This window comes from Armigeres subalbatus, chromosome 2 (genome assembly GCF_024139115.2).
Source record: "Armigeres subalbatus isolate Guangzhou_Male chromosome 2, GZ_Asu_2, whole genome shotgun sequence".
Classification (NCBI taxonomy): Eukaryota; Metazoa; Arthropoda; class Insecta; order Diptera; family Culicidae; genus Armigeres; species Armigeres subalbatus.
In genome coordinates, this window is record NC_085140.1 from 13,396,702 (window position 1) to 13,415,821 (window position 19,120).

Sequence of the window (19,120 nt, forward strand, 5' to 3'; positions counted from 1 at the left end):
CAGACAATTTGGTTTCTCTCTCTCAGGAGGAACTATTATCTCAATCCATGACATTGCTCTAATTGCTTTGCATAAAATTGCTGCCGGCACGGGCGTGTGTTGAAATCAACAAAAAAATGCGTCCTGAAATCTGGTTACAGAAGACTTAGAAAAAAATAATTGTCAACAGCTACGTACACAACACATACTGCGCGCCACTCGTCCGTACAATAATAAGAACGAATGTTCGCGTTAATAGTTTTATTTAGGATTCTGAGGGATACGGTAGGACACATTTAGTAGTACAAAAAATATATATTGACTGTTATCCAAGCGTATTAGGTTAATCTGTTATAGACTATTCAAATTTATCGTTCGTCTCTCGAAGGTGGTTCGTTCCAATTTGATTCAATCCGGCCGGTTCGACAGTATATCTAAACTAAAGCTTAAAACGAAGATAAAATGGAGTCTACCCCAGTTGGCATAATGTCGTTATTGAATTGTAATACAATGTAATGCGTTGGTTGGCTGAACTGAAGGGTTTTTTTTTAATAGTTTCCAAAAATAATAACTATTATCAATTGAGCAAAAGAGAATCGAATTTAACGGAGGGGTAAAATTGTAATTGCAAGAAAATTATCCCAAGATTGTCAAACGTTTTATCTATTAATTAAAATTCATTCAATATTCACATGCTTGGGATTGGATTCCATCAGTATTATATCAGCCCTTTTAAAATTGTAGCCACGTTTTAAAACTGTATAATAATGTCATTTTCCCAACAAATACCGATTGGTCATCGGTTCAGAAATAGAACATTGCTAAACGAAGATATGCCAAATCGGGTAGACCTCTAAAACGCAAAAAAAAAACTTACGAGAAAAAACTAGAACATTCGTGAATAAAACTAAGGATCAGTATTTTGCATTTCAGGCGCTAAATCTCACTCTTATACGCGTGTATGTATGTATGGGAGGTGGGGGGTGGTTAGTTGCCATTAAATTATGCGAAAATAAAAATAGAATGAAATGACTCCCGTCAGAAGATTAGATCATTTGAAAGAGAAACAGAACACAGATCATCGAAACAATGGTTAGCACAGCGCAAATGAGGACGATAAACGAAATGACCGATCGGCGAGTGATTCGGATCGGTGAACCCTCTGACCCTGTTCTGACCGATTCAAGGTCCTGCCCGACTGCGGTACCGAGGGTTACTTACGGTTTTTGAAGAGTAAATGCGAGATATAGCAAAACGGAAACAAACAGATGAAAGAAGAGAAAGAAAAGGTAGCGTGATTAAACTAAAAAAGCAAATCATACAATAAATAAAGCGACGACTAAATTAGGATGTTTGAATGTCTTCTCTTGGGTGACTTTCAAAAGAGATATCAAAATGTTCCGACTATTTTTGTTTTTTGCCATGTAAAATATACACATAAATATAAGTATATTATTTCTATCGATGCGCTTAAAATATTTCATCGAGCGCAACCCAGAGTATAAATGGAAAACTATAATTTTGCATCGGATCGAAACGCGCGAACCCCCCACGTTCCTACCGCATAATTGTCGAGGTGGCCATGGTTCAACTCTAGACTTCGTCGGCTTGTATAGAAGAAATGGTACCTGCTGGTTGTTGGCTGTCGACTTCGGCTCCACTCTTCTTGTCCACCTCGTCCTGCTCTTCCACCTCCATTTTTTGCTTATCGGGTGAGTCGTCACTTGTCCTACTGTTTTCCAACGATTTCGAAGCATCGTTATCGCCATCATCTTCGTCTTCTTCCTCGATCAGCTTCCGAGCCAGCTTGATTGCCTCGAACTCGTTGTAGTGAGCCTTCCGACGTCGCTCGAACTCCAGTTTATGTTGCTTCTGCTCTTCGGTTAGGTCTTCCTCTTCTTCTTCGGATGACTCCTCATCCGAGGGGGAATCACTTTTCGAGTTAGCAGCCACACGAAGTCTATGGAAAGAAAAAAAATGAGAAAATTAGTAGCACAAAAAGTTAGGTGTAGTATATTAGATGCGTTGGAACCAGTGGAAGCTTTTCCGAGTCTACTAGGGTATATGGCTCAAACCTTAGCATATTCTGCTGTGGTTGGTTGTACATCAGTATATATACATTGGAACTCTAACCAATATTATGTCATCAGGCGACTTGCCTACTTTTGGTTGTTGCGCCAAGTCGTTAAAAACAACGATAATTGCCCACAATTTCTTATTTAAGCCAGCAGGGACTATGTCTAAGGGCTTGACGGCCAGGCCATCTACGAGTTGTGGGGCTTGCCTAGGATGTGGTGGGGTTTGACAGTGGGCCCTGGTAAACCTCTATAAAAAGCTGCATGTATCCGCAAGTAGGCCCCACCAAAGCGACCGTGTGCCGTTCAAAGCGCACAAGCACAAGTCCTGGTGTTAGGTAGGACGCTAAACAGCCCTGACACGACGGCCCTCCGACGAGACAGGGAGTATGCGCAGGCCCAATAAGCCGCCTGGAAAACCAATAATTACGAACAATATAAGAGATAACAAACGAAAGATCACAGTGAACGATGCGTTACAATATCCAACGATTATCGACGGAAGGAGTATCGGTTGAGTACCGCCAGAAGCTCGACGAACGGATAAGTGCAATCAACGTTAGCGACAACATCAACGATCTATGGGAGTCGACCCATGGAGCGGTGAGCACAACAGCACGAGAAGTGGTAGGCACTGCACAGAGGCGACCCAGGACGGGTTGGTCATCTCCCGTCATGTGCAACGACCAAGAAGGGAATTTGCTGACAGATAAAACCGGCTGTCAGGTGGAAGCAACACTTCGAGACTTTGTTGAATGGAAGTGACGGTGCATCGGTGAACAGAATAAATATTAGCTGTGGAGTCACCTACACTAGATGAGTTTAAAAAGGCGGTTGAAGAGCTGAAAACAATAAGGCTGCGGGGAAGGACCAGCTCCTGGCTGAACTTCTCAAACATGGCAGTGAGCAGCTTTATGAAGTTCTGCACTATATTATGTCGAAAATATGGGAAGACGAGGAAATGCCTGCTAGCTGGTTGGACGACCTCATTTGCCCTCTCTTTAAGAAAGGGAACAGACTGGAGTGCGCCAATTACCGAGGAATAACCCTCCTTAATTCGGCGTATAAAATTATGTCCCATATTCTGTTCAACAGATTGAGACCCCTTGAAGAGTCCTTCGTCGGCGAATACCAAGCAGGTTTTCGTGAGGGCCGATCAACGACGGATCAAATGTTTACCCTGAGACAAATCCTTGATAAATTCCGGGAGTACAACTTGCAGACACAGCATCTGTTTATTGATTTCATTCCGTACGATTCAGTGAAACGGAATGAATTATGGCAAATTATGCTTGAACACATGGTGATGCACTCTCGAATCTACTGTTCAATATAGCGCTCGAGGAAGCGATTAGGAGAGCTGGTGTGCAAAGAAGCGGTACCATTATCACAAAATCGCATATGCTCCTGGGATTTGCGGACGATATCGATATTATCGGAATTGATCGCCGTGCCGTGGAAGAGGCTTTTGCGCCTTTTAAGAGGGAGACAGCGAGGATTGGACTCACGATCAATACCAGTAAAACGAAGTACATGGTCGCTGGCAATCAACGTGGGTTCATTAGTGGTGGTGGTAGCGAAATGGTGCTGGATGGTGAAAAATTTGAAGTGGTAGAAGAATTTGTGTATCTTGGAACATTAGTGATGTGCGATAATGATGTTACCCGCGAGGTGAAAAGGCGTATTGCAGCTGCAAATTAGGCTTATTACGAACTTCGTAACCAGCTTAAGACCCGTAGTCTGCAAACGAAAACAAAACTCGCGCTGTATACTACTCTGATTCTTCCGGTGGCTTTATACGGCCATGAGACATGAACGTTAAAGGAGGCTGATCAGAGAGCTTCCGGAGTGTTTGAGCGTAAGGTGCTGCGCACAATACTCGGCGGTAAACAGGAGAACGGTATCTGGCGGCGTCGCATGAATCACGAATTGTACCAGGTGTATAAAGGGCTGGATATTATTAAGCTTTTACAACACGGCAGACTACGGTGCACAGTGGTTCGCTCCAGAACAAAGGTTGGCCAAAACCTCAAAATGCCCCTAAAAATAAGTTTTATGTTTGTATTGTGATTTTTTTATGGTCTTTATCACATAAAGACTTAAAGATAGATGTGGGAGCTCTACTTTGGCAATATACAGCCGCGTTTTGGCATCCCTGGGGTAGTAAATACTTTCATTTTACTGCTAAATTCGCCTTTTGAAAACAGATCGTTTCGCAACAAAGACTATCTCACTTGCTATAAAACTAGTTAGTACTATTCCATTTAATTCCACCACTTGATTGTTACTTTACAGAACCGTATTTCGACTTTAACAGTAAGGCCGTCTTCAGTGTCTCTCACTTGACTCAAGTGGTGGAATTAAATGGGATAGTACTAAGCGGTACTAACTCGTTTTATGACAAGTGAAGATATTCCACAAAAAAAGCTATTAATAATTTTCTTATCAAAAGTCTTATTTGCTGAATACTGTGCTAAGACAAGACAAAACAAATAATTTTATGCTGTGCTAAGACAAAACAAATAATTTTATTCGGAACATCCTCAATGATGGAATATTTTTGACAAAATGTTGTATTTAAATTGAATCAATTAATTTGAATGACAAACGAACAACTTTTATTGCCACTGTATAATTACATTTGTATTCTTTATATTCTTGATTCGAAACAGGCTTTCTTTTTTGCTCATTTCAAGGTAGGTATCTGTCTTTTCTATAATTATGAGCACTAGCAGAATAACTATTTTCACAAATATGAGACAGTTCAGCTTTTCAGTTCAAATCTCAGAACCAACATTCAATAGAGAATTCAATCAGTGCAAACATTCTCTATTGCTGCTAAGAAGAGCGTGTTACAGCTCAAACATTTAAACTTGAAACTCTTGATATGTAGAATCACTTTAATGGCCAAGTATTGAACAATGCCAATTTGCTAAAAAATACTAAGAATTTTCATTTCATTTTTTGCTTTAGAAAAGTTTTCAACATGATTACGTAATTCGGATTATTAAACATAAACAAAGTCATTTGAAAGAATTTTAAAATTCGTAGATTCGCAAATGTCAGGAGAAAGTTTTGGAAGTAAGAAATTTTGTGTGTTGTAACTTCTAGCCGTTTGGGAAGAAAACTACTCAATAATTTCATTTACAGCAATAAAAATATTCAAATAAAAATATACAAATGATTCCGGCATTGAATTATCGCTTTCATTACACATGTTTTAAATGTTATATAATTATATCAAACGTTTCAACTTCAACCAAATAATTAAAAAAAGGCATTTTTAAGGTTCTTGTGAACAAAAAATGCGCATTTGTAAGGTTTTAGTTAGAAATAGACCAAAAATACTATGTACATTTCGAACTAAACGGTTAAAAAAGCAGCTTATCGCAACTTTTCGCAAAACAAAATAGTGATTAATAGAAAGCTTTTGCTTTAAGCTTTGTAACCGTTCGGTTCCAATATATACTTGCTGGCTCCACCACAAGTCCTTTTTACCCATATTCCCCTCTAAATATGACCAATAAAAATAAACAATAATTCATCTCACTCTCATTGTGAACAAATGTCAACATGAAAGTGTATTGTGTAGATTTTGTTCACTCATACCACAAGATTGACATTTGATCGGATTCGAGCAGTTTGAGTTTTTTCTAAGAACGAGCACAACCTTATCACAGACAAACAGACGTAACACTAGAGAAATTTCCATCGACCATGACTTCAACGATCAATTTGAATTTGATCGATTGCGCGTTTCACAACTAGAGGCGCTAGCGTCGTAATCCTTCGAGTTTGACATTTCACTCCAGCGCCTTCTGGTGACAATGTCATACGAAACATTGTTTCGTGCAACATGCTCGCGTGGTGGTGGTAGAGGAGTAGGACGATGGATTTTTTTGAAAAATGTTCAAACTGTTACGTCTGTTTGTCTGTGACCTTATGTTGTCGTCATGCTCGCCCACAGATGGTGCCACAATACAACAGTGTGCGCAAACAGAAAAGCATTAACATAAATGCAAATGGCCAATTTTATGCGAAATGGCATTATAAAAGAAGGCCGATTTCAAAGGAACTCCTCTTTTCTGACTGTGATCCTAAAAAGTAGTTGTAGTGTGCGCGTGTGTAAATTTTAATTATATTGTTATAAATCCTCAAATGTGGTGAAATTTCTAACTCTTTGTGGTGGCTTTTCTCTAATAAATTAGGATCAGCTAAGTTGCAAAAACGCGCCTGATGATTGTTAGTTTTGTTAGTCCATTAAAAACATAATTGTTAAGTGTTTGTATGGTTAGTATTTGTTTATTTTTTAATCCAAAACCTAAGACTAATACACGTTAAAATCTAGTAATATGATACATAATACCGGTCGAAACAAAAGAAGGCGTTAAAAAAACTTAAAAATCCAAGAAAAGGGTAATTATATACAAGAAAAGGAAAAGAGTGAGGTTTGGTGAAGTGACGTTACGGGGGACTAATTCTTGATGGCCAGGTCCATGACAAGGGCCTTTTTCTTTATGTTCATTTCGAATTTTCTGTAGTGCAGTGGAGGTGATTTCCGGAAGATAGTGCGATTCACGGGCAAAGTATATTCCGACGCTACAGCCGCCGTTCAGTTCTGTGGGCACAGCCGTGGTCGCATTCTCACGTGGTCACGTGGGTCGGCCCTGTTCATCGTCCGCTTGCATCAGGCCGCCATCTTCCAATGCCCGCCGAAATCCACATAGCCAAACCAGGATCGCTCGACGTTTCCGTCTTTCAACCATCGCCGCAGTCGATCGGCTGTTCCAATCGGGCCTCGATCCCTGATCGGCCAAGACAAGTCGTCATCGCCGCGTGCCGTCTATGACGATCAGCGATTTCCTCGATGCTATCCGCCATCACGATTTCCTCGAAGCCACCAAACTGTCAGCTACCACCACCAGGATCCGGATCCCAACGAAACAAACCAAGCAAGTACCCCTAATATGTGACGTCACTCAATAAATATGTAAAATGTAAACTCTTCAGGTAGCTGTTTATTAGAAAGAGCACCCCAGAGTAATAGGTCTTTCACCATAGTTGCTTTGCCTCGTTCTCCGGGTTCATAAAGGGACCATCAAGCCTCGACTTTCGTGGATCTTAAGTTAATTTAGTTTACCCCCCCCCCTTTGTATAGTGTTCTGTTTGCCTGCCCTCCGTACAAGTGACCTCCGTGGGTAGAGGTTCATTATAAATTGACTCCTGCTCGAAAAGAACATTTGCCACTTGTATATGGTGTACGAAATGTGTCCAACGACCCTAAGATCCAATCCCCATGAGTTAGCGAGTTTCAGCTTTGTAATGAGCATAGAATCATTGCGGGCACTCATCGGCGCCTATACTTTTGGACAACTTCAATCTGAAAAATGTGAGTATTTTAATTAATTTTGTATTTAAAGTTAACTTAAGTTGAGTTCTGTCACCTATATTTGACATAGACATATTATTTAAGACCCTGACAATGCAGTCTTGAAATAATATTGGGGTTAGCGATGTAGTTGAAGCCGTGCGATGCTGATCTAAACGCGTTGTCGAACAGCGTTTTCATTCGAAAATCAGCATTCATGTTGAATTCAAAATGATGTAACAAAGTCAAAACTCAACAAAACTACTTCAAATTTTGAATTTGAATCACGTAAGTATTCTATAAAATGAGAAAAATATAATTCCGACGGAAACACGAATTTCGATTTTTGAGGGTTTGGCTGCACTCGAACCAGTGTGCGGTGGGCTGGTCACGTTGTTCGTATGCCGGAAGAACGTCAAGCGAAGATAATATTTAGTAGAGAACCCGGAAGAGGCCGCAGGCTTCGTGGAAGGCCGCGTACACGATGGCTTTTTGCAGTTGAAGATGACCTGAGGGCGCTCAATGTTCAGGGCGACTGGAAGCGATTGGCCCAGGATCGAGTCCAATGGAGAAGGATACTCCATTCGGCGTAGGTTCATCGAAAAGCTGTAGCCCATCAAAACAAAACAATAAGAGATAATGCGACTCGATATAATCGGCAAAGACCTAGGCGACGAATAAAAGATCACGATTGGAAGCTTGGAACATGGAACTGCAAGTCGCTTGGTTTCGCATGTTGCAATTCAGGATGATCTACGATGAATTAAATCCCCACAACTTCAACGTCGTGGCGCTGCAGGAGATTTGCTAGACAGGACAGAAAGTGTGGAAAAGCGGGCATCGAGCAGCTACCTTCTACCAAAGCTGTGGCACCACCAACGAGCTGGGAACCGGCTTCATAGTGCTGGGTAAGATGCGCCATCGTGTGATTGGGTGGCAGCTAATCAACGCAATGATGTGTGAGCTGAGGATTAAAGGCCATTTCTTCAACTATAGCATCATCAACGTGCACTGACCTCACGAAGGGAGACCCGACGACGAGAAAGAAGCGTTCTACGCACAGCTGGAGCAAACATACGATGGATGCCCACTGCGCGACGTCAAAATCGTCATCGGTGACATGAACGCACAGGTAGGAAAGGAGGAAATGTATAGACCGGTCATCGGACCGGATAGTCTGCACACCGCATCGAATGACAGCGACCAACGATGCATAAACTTCGCAGCCTCCCGCGTAATGGTTATCCGAAGCATCTTCTTTCCCCACAAAAATATCCACAAGGCCACATGGAAATCACCTAACCAAGAAACGGAAAACCAAATCAACCACGTTCTAATAGACGGTAAATTCTTCTCCGACATCACGAACGTCCGCACTTACCGCAGTGCGAATATTGAATCCGACCACTACCTCGTTGCAGTATGCCTGCGCTCAAAACTCTCGACGGTGTACAACACGCGTCGAAGTCGGACGCCGCGGCTTAACATTGGGCGGCTACAAGGCGGTAGACTAGCCCAAGAATACGCGCAGCAGTTGGAAGTGACACTCCCAACCGAAGAGCAGCTAGGGGTCTGTTCAAATATTACGTAACGCGAAAAATGTTGTTTTTAAGACAATGTAACAATGTGTAACAGATTTCATAACTACCCACACCCCTATGCGTAACGCGTAACAAATACAGTTTTATGAAAAAAATACGTAGAGTTTTTTTTTTGTTGGGGCGTAGGACCACTGCGTCCATTGAGTTGAACTTTTGTGGTAGCACCAAACGATACAATAATTATTATGTACATGTATATTGTATGCTGTTTTAAAGATAATAAATATTTTTTCTCTATGCAAATAATTTGTTACGCGTAACAAAATCTCGAAGGACCCCCTCCCCCTATATTTTGCGTAACAAATCGTAATCAAAATTAAACAACCCCCACCCCTACTGCGTTACGTAATATTTGAACAGACCCTAGGCGCAGCGTCTCTTGAAGAGAGATGTAGAGATATTCGATCCGCCATTGGAAGCACCGCAACCGCTGCACTTGACACGGTGCCCCCGGATTAGAGAAACGACTGGTATGACGGCGAATGTGAGCAGTTAGTGGAAGAGAGGAATGCAGCATGGGCGAGATTGCTGCAACACCGCACGAGGGCGAACGAGGCACGATATAAACAGGCGCGGAACAGACAAAACTCGATTTTCCGGAGGAAAAAGCGCCAGCAGGAAGATCGAGACCGTGAAGAGACGGAGGAACTGTACCGCGCTGTATACTGTACTGTATAACGCACGAAAGTTCTATGAGAAGTTGAACCGTTCACGCAAGGGCCACAGCCCGATATGTGCAAGGACATAAACGGGAACCTTCTTACAAACGAGCGTGAGGTGATCTAAAGGTGGCGGCAGCACTACGAAGAGCACCTGAATGGCGATGTGGCAGACAACGGTGGCGGTACGGTAAGGGGCCGTTCAAAAATTACGTCCAAGGTTTGAGGGGGGGGAGGGGGGTCAGAGTTTTGTGACAGCTTGTGACAGGGGGAGGGAGGGGGGTTCGTCTTATGTGACGTCCGTCCACAAGAAAAAAATACTGAAAGCATTTTAGAAACAACTTGCATTTTAAAAACATTCAAACTGTTAGTAAGGGACATAACTCACTATGTTATTGTGAAAATAGTGTACGAAAAAGATAAACCACAGTAATCGCTAAAATATAAATGAGACATGTACGTACTGGGGGTGGGGGGGTCAATTATTTGTGACAGTTTGTGACAGGAGGAGAGGGGTTGAAAATGCCGAAAAACGATGGACGTAATTTTGAACGATCCCTAATGAACCTAGGAGCACGCACGCAGGACATACGACTTCCAGCTCCAAATCTCCAAGAAATCCAGAAGGAGATCGGCCGGCTGAAAAACAACAAAGCCCCTGGAGTTCACCAACTATGTACAAGGAGAGCTGTTTAAACACGGTGGTGAGGCACTGGGTGATTACCAAGGTTTGGGAGAATGAGGTTCTGCCGCAGGAGTGGATGGAAGGTGTAGTGTGTCCCATCTACAAAAAGGGCGATAAGCTGGATTGTAGCAACTACCGCGCAATCACATTGCTGAACGCCGCCTACAAGGTACTCTCCTAAATTTTATGCCGCCGACTAACACCAATTGCAAGAGAGTTCGTAGGGCAGTACCAAGCGGGATTTATGGGTGAACGCTCTACCACAGACCAGGTGTTCGCCATACGTCAGGTATTGCAGAAATGCCACGAATACAACGTGCCCACACATCATCTGTTCTTCGGATACTCAGTGAAAAAGGCAATGGACTGTAACTTGCAAAAAGAAATTTTTATTAAAACTAGAATTCAAACACGCGCCCTAGAACACGTCTGTACGAGCGGAAAACTCCAAACACTTTCAAATTTTTGTTCTCTCTCCTTTTTCATCTTCCTTTCTATTTCCGCCATGTGGAGAGCTAACTCTCCACATCTGATGTTTAATGCACGGTAATGGATTTTTTTCTAATTTTAGAGCAACATCCTCCCCCAGGTGAGGGGTGACCTCACTACATCTTGGTTTCCGTCTCATCTATGATGTCGTCGATTGGAAGAACTGCGATCTGAGTCGTTGGCCGCTTGTAGATGTTATTGTGTGAACGGATTGTAACCACACGAACAGTACTGGAATTTCTCAATTTCAATGGGAGATGTCATGCGATGTTTACATATCTGCCTCTTTCAATATCTATAGAAACGCGAAGGATGAATGGCATGCTACAAAAATCTCAAAAAATCTTTGTCCCGTGCCGGGGCATGAAATTGTGCAATATCTGCTTTATTTTTGTGTTTATTACCATTTTCAACTCGGTAAATAAAAGGAACATGATTAATTAATTGACTAGTCACTATTCTTTGCATGTAATTATTGAAATATTAAGAAATATTAATTTTAAAATAAAGCACTACATTCTTTCAAGGCTGCCTTTCATGCGAAATTGATCAAAGTACCCACGATTCTTTCATTTGGTCGCTTGAAATAGAAAAAGGCGCTTTTCTCTCTGTCTGATGACGATCACGACCTTTTCCAGTACTGCACACGAATTACTCCATCCTTGCCTGGATGCGTATCGATTATGCGGCCTAGCTTCCATGATTTGGGTGGCATGTTATCCTCCTTCATGATCACTAACAAGCCATTCCGTAATTGTGTAGGATCCTTGTACCACTTGCTGCGTTTCTGCAATCCTGTGACGTACTCGTTGGACCACCTTTGCCAAAAATGCTGCATTATATTTTGCACCAGCTGATACCTCGTTAAGTTGGACTCCTTCAGTTCACCGTATAAAGGCTCTGCTACAGCGGTCAACTCACGTCCAACTAAAAAGTGACCAGGACTTAAAGCCTCGTAATCAATTGGATCATCCGTTAGCTGCACCAAAGGTCTGGAGTTGAGTATACCTTCTATCTGTATCAGCAACGTATTCAACTCCTCGTACGTGAGATAGCTCTCGTTTAACGTCTTGCACAAATGTATCTTCATACACTTTATATTGGCCTCCCAAATGCCCCCTTGATGAGGAGCTTTGGGTGGATTGAAACACCACTTAATCCCTCTTGGCTGGCAGAATTCGTTCACTTTCTCATTTAGTATCTGGGATTTCAATAACTCAATCAATTCCGTGAGCTCGCGATCCGCTCCTCGAAAATTTGTCCCATTATCAGAGAATAATTCCGATGGGTTCCCACGTCGAGCAACAAACCGATGAAGTGCCGCCAAAAATCCTTCGGTTGTCAAGGAGCTCACTAGCTCGAGGTGTATAGATTTGGTGGCCATACAAATAAACAGACACACATAAACCTTCACCTTTGCTCGCATTCGCCCGACCTTAACAAAAAACGGTCCTGCGAAGTCCATGCCAGTTCTCGCGAAAGGTTGAGCCGCTGTAACTCTACAGCTCGGTAGATCTCCCATATACTGCTGCACATCTCTAGGATTTGTTCGAAAACAACGTATACACTTTTTCAGAACACGATGGATTGTTCGTTTAGCGTTCACTGGCCAGAACCTTTGTCGAACTATTGCTAGAAGTCCGTTCAGACCAACGTGAAGATGTTCTCGATGTACTGCTTGGATCAGGATCTCCGTGAAATGATTTTTCTCCGGCAAAATCATCGGGTGTTTCTGGTCTTGGGGAAATTCAGCGTTCCTTATGCGGCCACCGACACGCAGCAACCTATCATTCACATCATACAACGGGTTCAAATTACGCAACTTCCCTTTCACCGCTTGATTCTTCCGGATACGATCAATTTCATCCTTATACACCATATGCTGAACAATGATTACCATCGTCTTCAACGCTTCATTGTAGTCTTCACTAGTTAGCTCTCCATTTCTTCGTCCCACATTATTATGCTTCGCACGGCAATTGTAGACAAAACGTGTTACGTAGGCAAAGATACGTTGCAGCTTACGATAATTGCTGTACTTCAAAATCACATCATACAGTTCATACTGTTTCTTTGGAATAGTCAGAGAACCTTTTTCTGGTTGAACAGCTAGCGTCACAATTTGATAAGGAATCGGTTGCCCGTTTTCTTCAGTTCGCACTAACTCTTCACATTCGTTTCTCAAACCGACAGTATCAGGAAACACACTGGGACCGTACCACCATTCATGGCAACGCAGCATATCGGAAGGAAAGGAATCAACTGAGTGAGCAGCTCCACAGATAAGGCATCCTTCATTTGCTTTCGAAACCAGCACAGTGTGCGTTTTACTCGTCGCAGTAGACATACGTGTTTTAACTGTCACAGGTTTGGTCTTTGATACTGTAACATTTTGTTCACACCGCTCTAGAATGTGGCAGTGCTTTCGCAAAAAATCAATAGTATCCTTGAACACAGGTAGCTTACCGTGCTCGCAAGATACTTCCCAGCTTCTTCGGGTACTTACGTCCAGTTTTGACGTCAGCAACGTGATAATGATTGCTTCTGCCATCTTGTCCATCTTGAGTTTGTGGAACTCCAAGGACTCAACCCGCTTCGTGCAATCATCGATCAATGTTCGTAGTTCTGTCGACGACTCTCTGGCCATTGGCTTCAGGTTCAGCAACTTCGTGACATGGCCGTGAATCACCATCGGAAGATTTTCATACCGTTCGATCAAAATTCTCCAAGCGCCTTCGTAGTTGTTATCGTTCAGTGTTTGTTCGTCAATTGCACCTTTTGCCTCTCCAACTAATGCCTTGTCCAAATAGTGGAGCTTTGTCGCCGGTGAATCCTGGGTACAGCGATCGACAATATCTCGAAATCTTGCCTTGAACTTGTACCACTGCTCGTAACGACCATCAAATGTAGGCAATGGTGTTTGCTGCAGTAACAACGATGGCGGCATTCGATTATGTATACTGCTTGCCTGCAGGGTACTGGTGCTACCTTGTCCACCCACTGCTACTGTACCACTGGATAATTTCATAGCGAAAAGTTGCTTTTCCCGTTCCAATGCTGCTATATCCGCTGCTATATCAAGCTTTTGTTCGTCTTCGAATTGCTGAATCATTTCGCTCAACGAAATTCGCACAAACTCGTACAGCTCTTCGAATTCGATAAAGTTCGGTTCGAATTCTGCCTTTCTCTTTGGATCCGTAAGGTAAATACGGTTCTGGAAATTGTTGTATTCCTCATAGGCAGAATCGACCGTCTTCAGGTACAGTTTTAATGCATGATGCGTAAACTTACTGTGATCCTGATCGGCAGCCAAAATGGCCGACCTAATGCGCTCTACTTTCGACATAGTTGCCTGGCAACACTGACTCAAAGCATCCACACTTTCCGCCATCTTTTTTTCTTTTTTCCGGTTTTCAGCTTCTTCTTTCTGTTCACGAACACGAACCGCATGGAGTTAAAAATGGCGGCGTAGAGAACAAAACTTTCTTCACTTTTCCAGAGCGCAAAAACATTACATAAGTTCTTCTTATCCTTTTCTTCGAGGTTAAACCTCCACTTTTCGGTTCTGATTCCCTGTTAGTTGCACATTTCCGGAGCTCGCAAGCTACCGGATTTCTTGGGCTACTGTACCAGGTTCAATTTCCGATAACCTCAGCTATCGGAATCACTGTCCGATGCAGCGCATGCAATCGGATTTCCTCCACGGTTTCCGACCGTCGCAACCGCCGAAACACGCGTCGATACTTTCCCGTTCCGCGCACGAACCGAGAACTCAATGTCCTTTAATCCACTAATCCGACATCCGGCTCGTCCAGGACCAAATGTTCTTCGGATACTCAGTGAAAAAGGCAATGGACTGTAACTTGCAAAAAGAAATTTTTATTAAAACTAGAATTCAAACACGCGCCCTAGAACACGTCTGTACGAGCGGAAAACTCCAAACACTTTCAAATTTTTGTTCTCTCACCTTTTTCATCTTCCTTTCTATTTCCGCCATGTGGAGAGCTAACTCTCCACATCTGATGTTTAATGCACGGTAATGGTTTTTTTCTAATTTTAGAGCAACATCATCTATTCATCGACTTCAAAGCCGCATATGATACAATCGATCGGGACCAGCTATGGCAGCTAATGCACGAAAACGGATTTCCGGATAAACTGATACGGTTGATCAAGGCGACGATGGATCGGGTGATGTGCGTAGTTCGAGTTTCAGGGGCATTCTCGAGTCCCTTCGAAACGCGTAGAGGGTTACGGCAAGGTGATGGTCTTTCGTGTCTGCTATTCAACATCGCTTTGGGGCCCTCCTTAGCCGTGCGGTGAGACGCGCGGCTACAAAGCAAGACCATGCTGAGGGTGGCTGGGTTCGATTCCCGGTGCCGGTCTAGGCAATTTTCGGATTGGAAATTGTCTCGACTTCCTTGGGCATAAAAGTTTTATCGTATTAGCCTCATGATATACGAATGCAAAAATGGTAACTTGGCTTAGAAACCTCGCAGAAACCCCCCTAACTGTGGAAGGTGGTTCGAGGTGGTTGAAGAATTCGTGTACTTGGGCTCACTGGTGACCGCCGATAACGATACCAGCAGAGAAATTCGGAGGCGCATAGTGGCTGGAAATCGTACGTACTTTGGACTCCGTAGAACGCTCCGATCGAATAGAGTTCGCCGCCGTACCAAACTGACTATCTACAAAACGCTTATAAGACCGGTAGTTCTTTACGGACACGAGACCTGGACGATGCTCGTGGAGGACCAACGCGCACTGGGAGTTTTCGAAAGGAAAGTGTTGAGTACCATATATGGTGGGGTGCAGATGGTGAACGGTAAGCGGAGGAGGCGAATGAACCACAAGTTGCATCAGCTGTTGGGAGAACCATCCATCGTTCACACCGCGAAAATCGGAAGACTGCGGTGGGCCGGGCACATGGCCAGAATGTCAGACAGTAATCCGATGAAAATGGTTCTCGACAACGATCCGACGGGAACAAGAAGGTGGAAGGAACAAGAGGTGTATAGCGGGCAAGGTGAATCGATTAGGTGGAGGACGATTTGCGGACCCTCCGCAGGCTGCGTGGTTGGCGAAGTGCAGCCATGGACCGAGCTGAATGGAGAAGACTTTTATGTATTGCACAGGCCACTCCGGCCTTAGTCTGGTAATAATAATAAATGATTCGGCCTTATGTAGGTTTCGGCCTTATATGCTTTCGGCCTTTTGTGCATTCGGCCTTTTTTGGACCCTTTCTTCACAGGAGTTCTAAGAGAACGTGTGTTTCTGCAAAAAAAAATTTCTTAAGTTTTAGTTAATGCCTAAGATTTTTAGCGAAGGCAAAAGTTTTCAGCACAATAAAAATTGATTTTAATGATTTTATTGTTCAATTGATTTTACTCCAGTTTTATGAAAATTAGTATTGGGATATTATTTTTTATCATACTGATTATAGACGCTGGCAAAAAGAGAACCCACTCCCACATAGCATACTCAAGAGCTTTTACTCAAAGCAGGGCTGGTAGCGCTCAATGCCGCTCAAAATAGTGACTTTAGTGACCAACACTGTCGAAAGAAGGGACAAAAAAGTGACCAATTAGTAACTTTTAATTTCATTTTCAGTGACAAAAATTGACTTTTATATGAAGTCAATAAGGCCGTTACGAATAATTTTCAAAAATTATGTTTTCCTCTAATATGCTTTGGCCGAAAATTCTAATTTGAAGGGGCAATAAATTCCGCAAAAATTATGAATTGCTAGAACATTATTCAACAAATCCGATGAAAAGAAAAGTATGTGCTTATGTTATGTCTTCACTTGTCATGAGTTATTTCATTCCATTACTTTGCATTTTTACAAGTATACAGTAATAACAGTAAAAACGTCTTTAGTCTCTCAAGTCGAGTCATGTATGAGACACTGATGGAATTAAATGGAATAGTTCGTCTTATGACAAATAAAATCTGATCAATTTGTTTTGTTGAGAAAATTATTTTGAGCTTTTTAGTGAAATGTCTTCACTTGTCATAAGACGAGTTTGTACAATCCCATTGAATTCCACCACTTAATTGTATCTTGACAGATACGTATTTCGACCTCAACAGTAAGGCCGTCTTTAGTGTCTCGTACTTGACTCGACTAATTTGTTTTATTTTATTATTTTTTATATTTTGTTTTTGTATTTCCCGCCCCTTTAACCACTGGAAAACACAATTTAAGGCAAGTCATAGACAAAAAAGGTGCAATAATGTTTAATATGGGTTCGAACATATTCGGAAAATCTTTGCTTGTGTGTGAAAATTGCACTTTTTTATGATAGAAATTTATTTAAATAATGTTTCGACATAGATTTAACTTGACTTGCAAAGTTTATAATCTGAACCCAAGAATCATTGTTTCACTAGGTTTCCCCGAAACAACAGGAATTGTATCTAAATCTGAAATTGTATCGGATTGAGATGAAAATATCAGACTTTTATTGGAAACATGAATCTGAATACTCAACAGTTCAATTGATAACATGTAGAGTTCAATTGTTTTGAAAAGAGGTTTTAAAAAAAGCAGAGGGTCTGCTATTATACTGCCTGTAATCGCATAACTGCCCCATATAAATAGGAAACCCAGCAAAGATGGGACAACTATGCGGTTACAGGCAGTATTATAAGCCTTGTGAATATATTTAGATTCTAATTTCCCTGTGCCCATCCTGCTCGCCTACCCAATTGCATCACTGTGACACACAAATTACAAAGTGATCATTTTTTCTAAATCCGTCATGAATTTTAATTCCGCTCGATGCTATTAGAAACCTAGTCAATAGATTCAAAATAGTGACTCTTTCCGAGAAAAAGTAACTTTAGTGTCATGAGGTCGTTAAAAGAAATTTCGAAAATTTCGAATCGCCCTAATGGCTACATGTTACAGTAAAGAAAATGAACTTAACATCACCTCATACTAGTTATCTACAATTTTCAAACAGGATACCAAAACGTTGACCTTTTAAAATGCTAATAGCACATACCAATACAATGATTCAACGACTCTGCCCAATCAAGTGAGAATTATTATGACAAATCCCTGGACATGCAAACAAATTCATTTCCATAAAAGTTTACGTCAGTTGTAAATAGGCGATAGCCGGTAAATAAGTAATGATCATCGCACCCGCAGACAATCGCAACTCGGCTACCTACTTACGAATTCTTGTTATTATTATTATTTTGTAAATATTGAAACTTACTTCTCTGCAAGCAGCTCCGCATCCAATTGATCGTAATCCTCCGGCACCTCGTAGTTATAGGGCGTCTTCGGTTCGTCCACTTTCATGTGGCCATAATCTTTATCCGGTGGATGGTACGTCTGCAGCACATTCAGTTCATCAAACTTTGCACTTTTTCGGTGGCTGCTGAAACGAATTGAAGATCGTCTCAAATTTCATATTCCTTCCGAAATAAAATTCAGAAACCTACACTGACGAAGCGGCTGCCGCCGTTGTGGCATGTTTGTCGAAGCTGCTAGACGACTTCAGGATGCCCTTGCAGGGCTTTTTCGCATCCGGCGAGTCCGTCTGCAGGGACATCTTACGAACTCTCGATTCCGCGCTAATTTTGACTAATTTACACTTGCTCGGGTTCACTGCAATAAGAATATCATACGGTCATGGGAATTGTCAGCGAAATGGAACCAATTATGGCGATGATGATTCAATAACATCCGGCACAGGGGGGAAAACTGGCAAAACTAATTAGTCAACTAATCACCCAGCTTGTGCACTTTTATTGTTGTTGCTGCTGTTGCACCATCATCGGGAAAGCAAACAAAAGACAAGGCATTTTTACGGGCTTTGTTTGATGCGCTTTGTTTTTTCCAATTTTCCCCAGAGCTCAATGTTACAGAATCCGAATTGGAGAGCCATTATTCCGCCGAGCAATATTACTTACCAAAAATTGTTTCGGTGCAATCCTGGTTCCACCCAATAATTCGTACTTTTACGGATGCAGCTTATTGCCCTTCGTTGCAAATCAAGATTTTCCGGAAAAACTAGAATTTGGATCCGAAGCGTTTCAGGCTACAAACCAGGGACAACTTTTCAAAACAATTAACTTTGCCGTTTCTTCTTCACTTCAAATTTGGGATGAAAAGAAACTTAATCTCAGAGATAACGGAGATAATCTAATCACTACTGTTGTTTTACTGATGGGGTTTCTACTCGGTAGAAAGTGACTGCCGTTCCTTTTTTTCTGATGGCTTTTGCAAAAGACGGCGGTTCTTCGAT

The 19,120-nt window shown here is 42.1% G+C and overlaps 1 protein-coding gene across 2 annotated transcripts; it reads right to left on the reverse strand.

Annotated features, from left to right (window-relative positions):
* Nucleotides 1-1,386: 1,386 nt before the first annotated feature.
* Nucleotides 1,387-19,120, reverse strand: LOC134217775 (protein phosphatase inhibitor 2). Of its 2 annotated transcripts, none has more exons than XM_062696591.1 (4): nucleotides 18,786-19,120; nucleotides 18,315-18,480; nucleotides 18,086-18,250; nucleotides 1,387-1,939 (listed from the first exon to the last, which is right to left on the reverse strand). In XM_062696591.1, the coding sequence occupies exons 2-4, from the start codon at nucleotides 18,422-18,424 to the stop codon at nucleotides 1,573-1,575; spliced, it is 642 nt and encodes a 213-aa protein (XP_062552575.1). In that variant the 5' UTR covers nucleotides 18,425-18,480; nucleotides 18,786-19,120; the 3' UTR covers nucleotides 1,387-1,572. The 2 variants fall into 2 exon arrangements, with proteins under 2 accessions (XP_062552575.1, XP_062552576.1); XM_062696592.1 differs by having other exon boundaries at nucleotides 18,086-18,247; nucleotides 18,786-19,116.

Coding starts and splice junctions, on each gene's coding strand:
- LOC134217775 (XM_062696591.1), bottom strand. CDS start 18,424: ATGTCCCTGCAGACGGACTCGCCGGATGCGAAAAAGCCCTGCAAGGGC. Junction 18,251..18,314: donor GCGGCAGCCGCTTCGTCAGT/GTAGGTTTCTGA, acceptor AATTCGTTTCAG/CAGCCACCGAAAAAGTGCAA. Junction 1,940..18,085: donor GCGGAGCTGCTTGCAGAGAA/GTAAGTTTCAAT, acceptor TTCTTTCCATAG/ACTTCGTGTGGCTGCTAACT.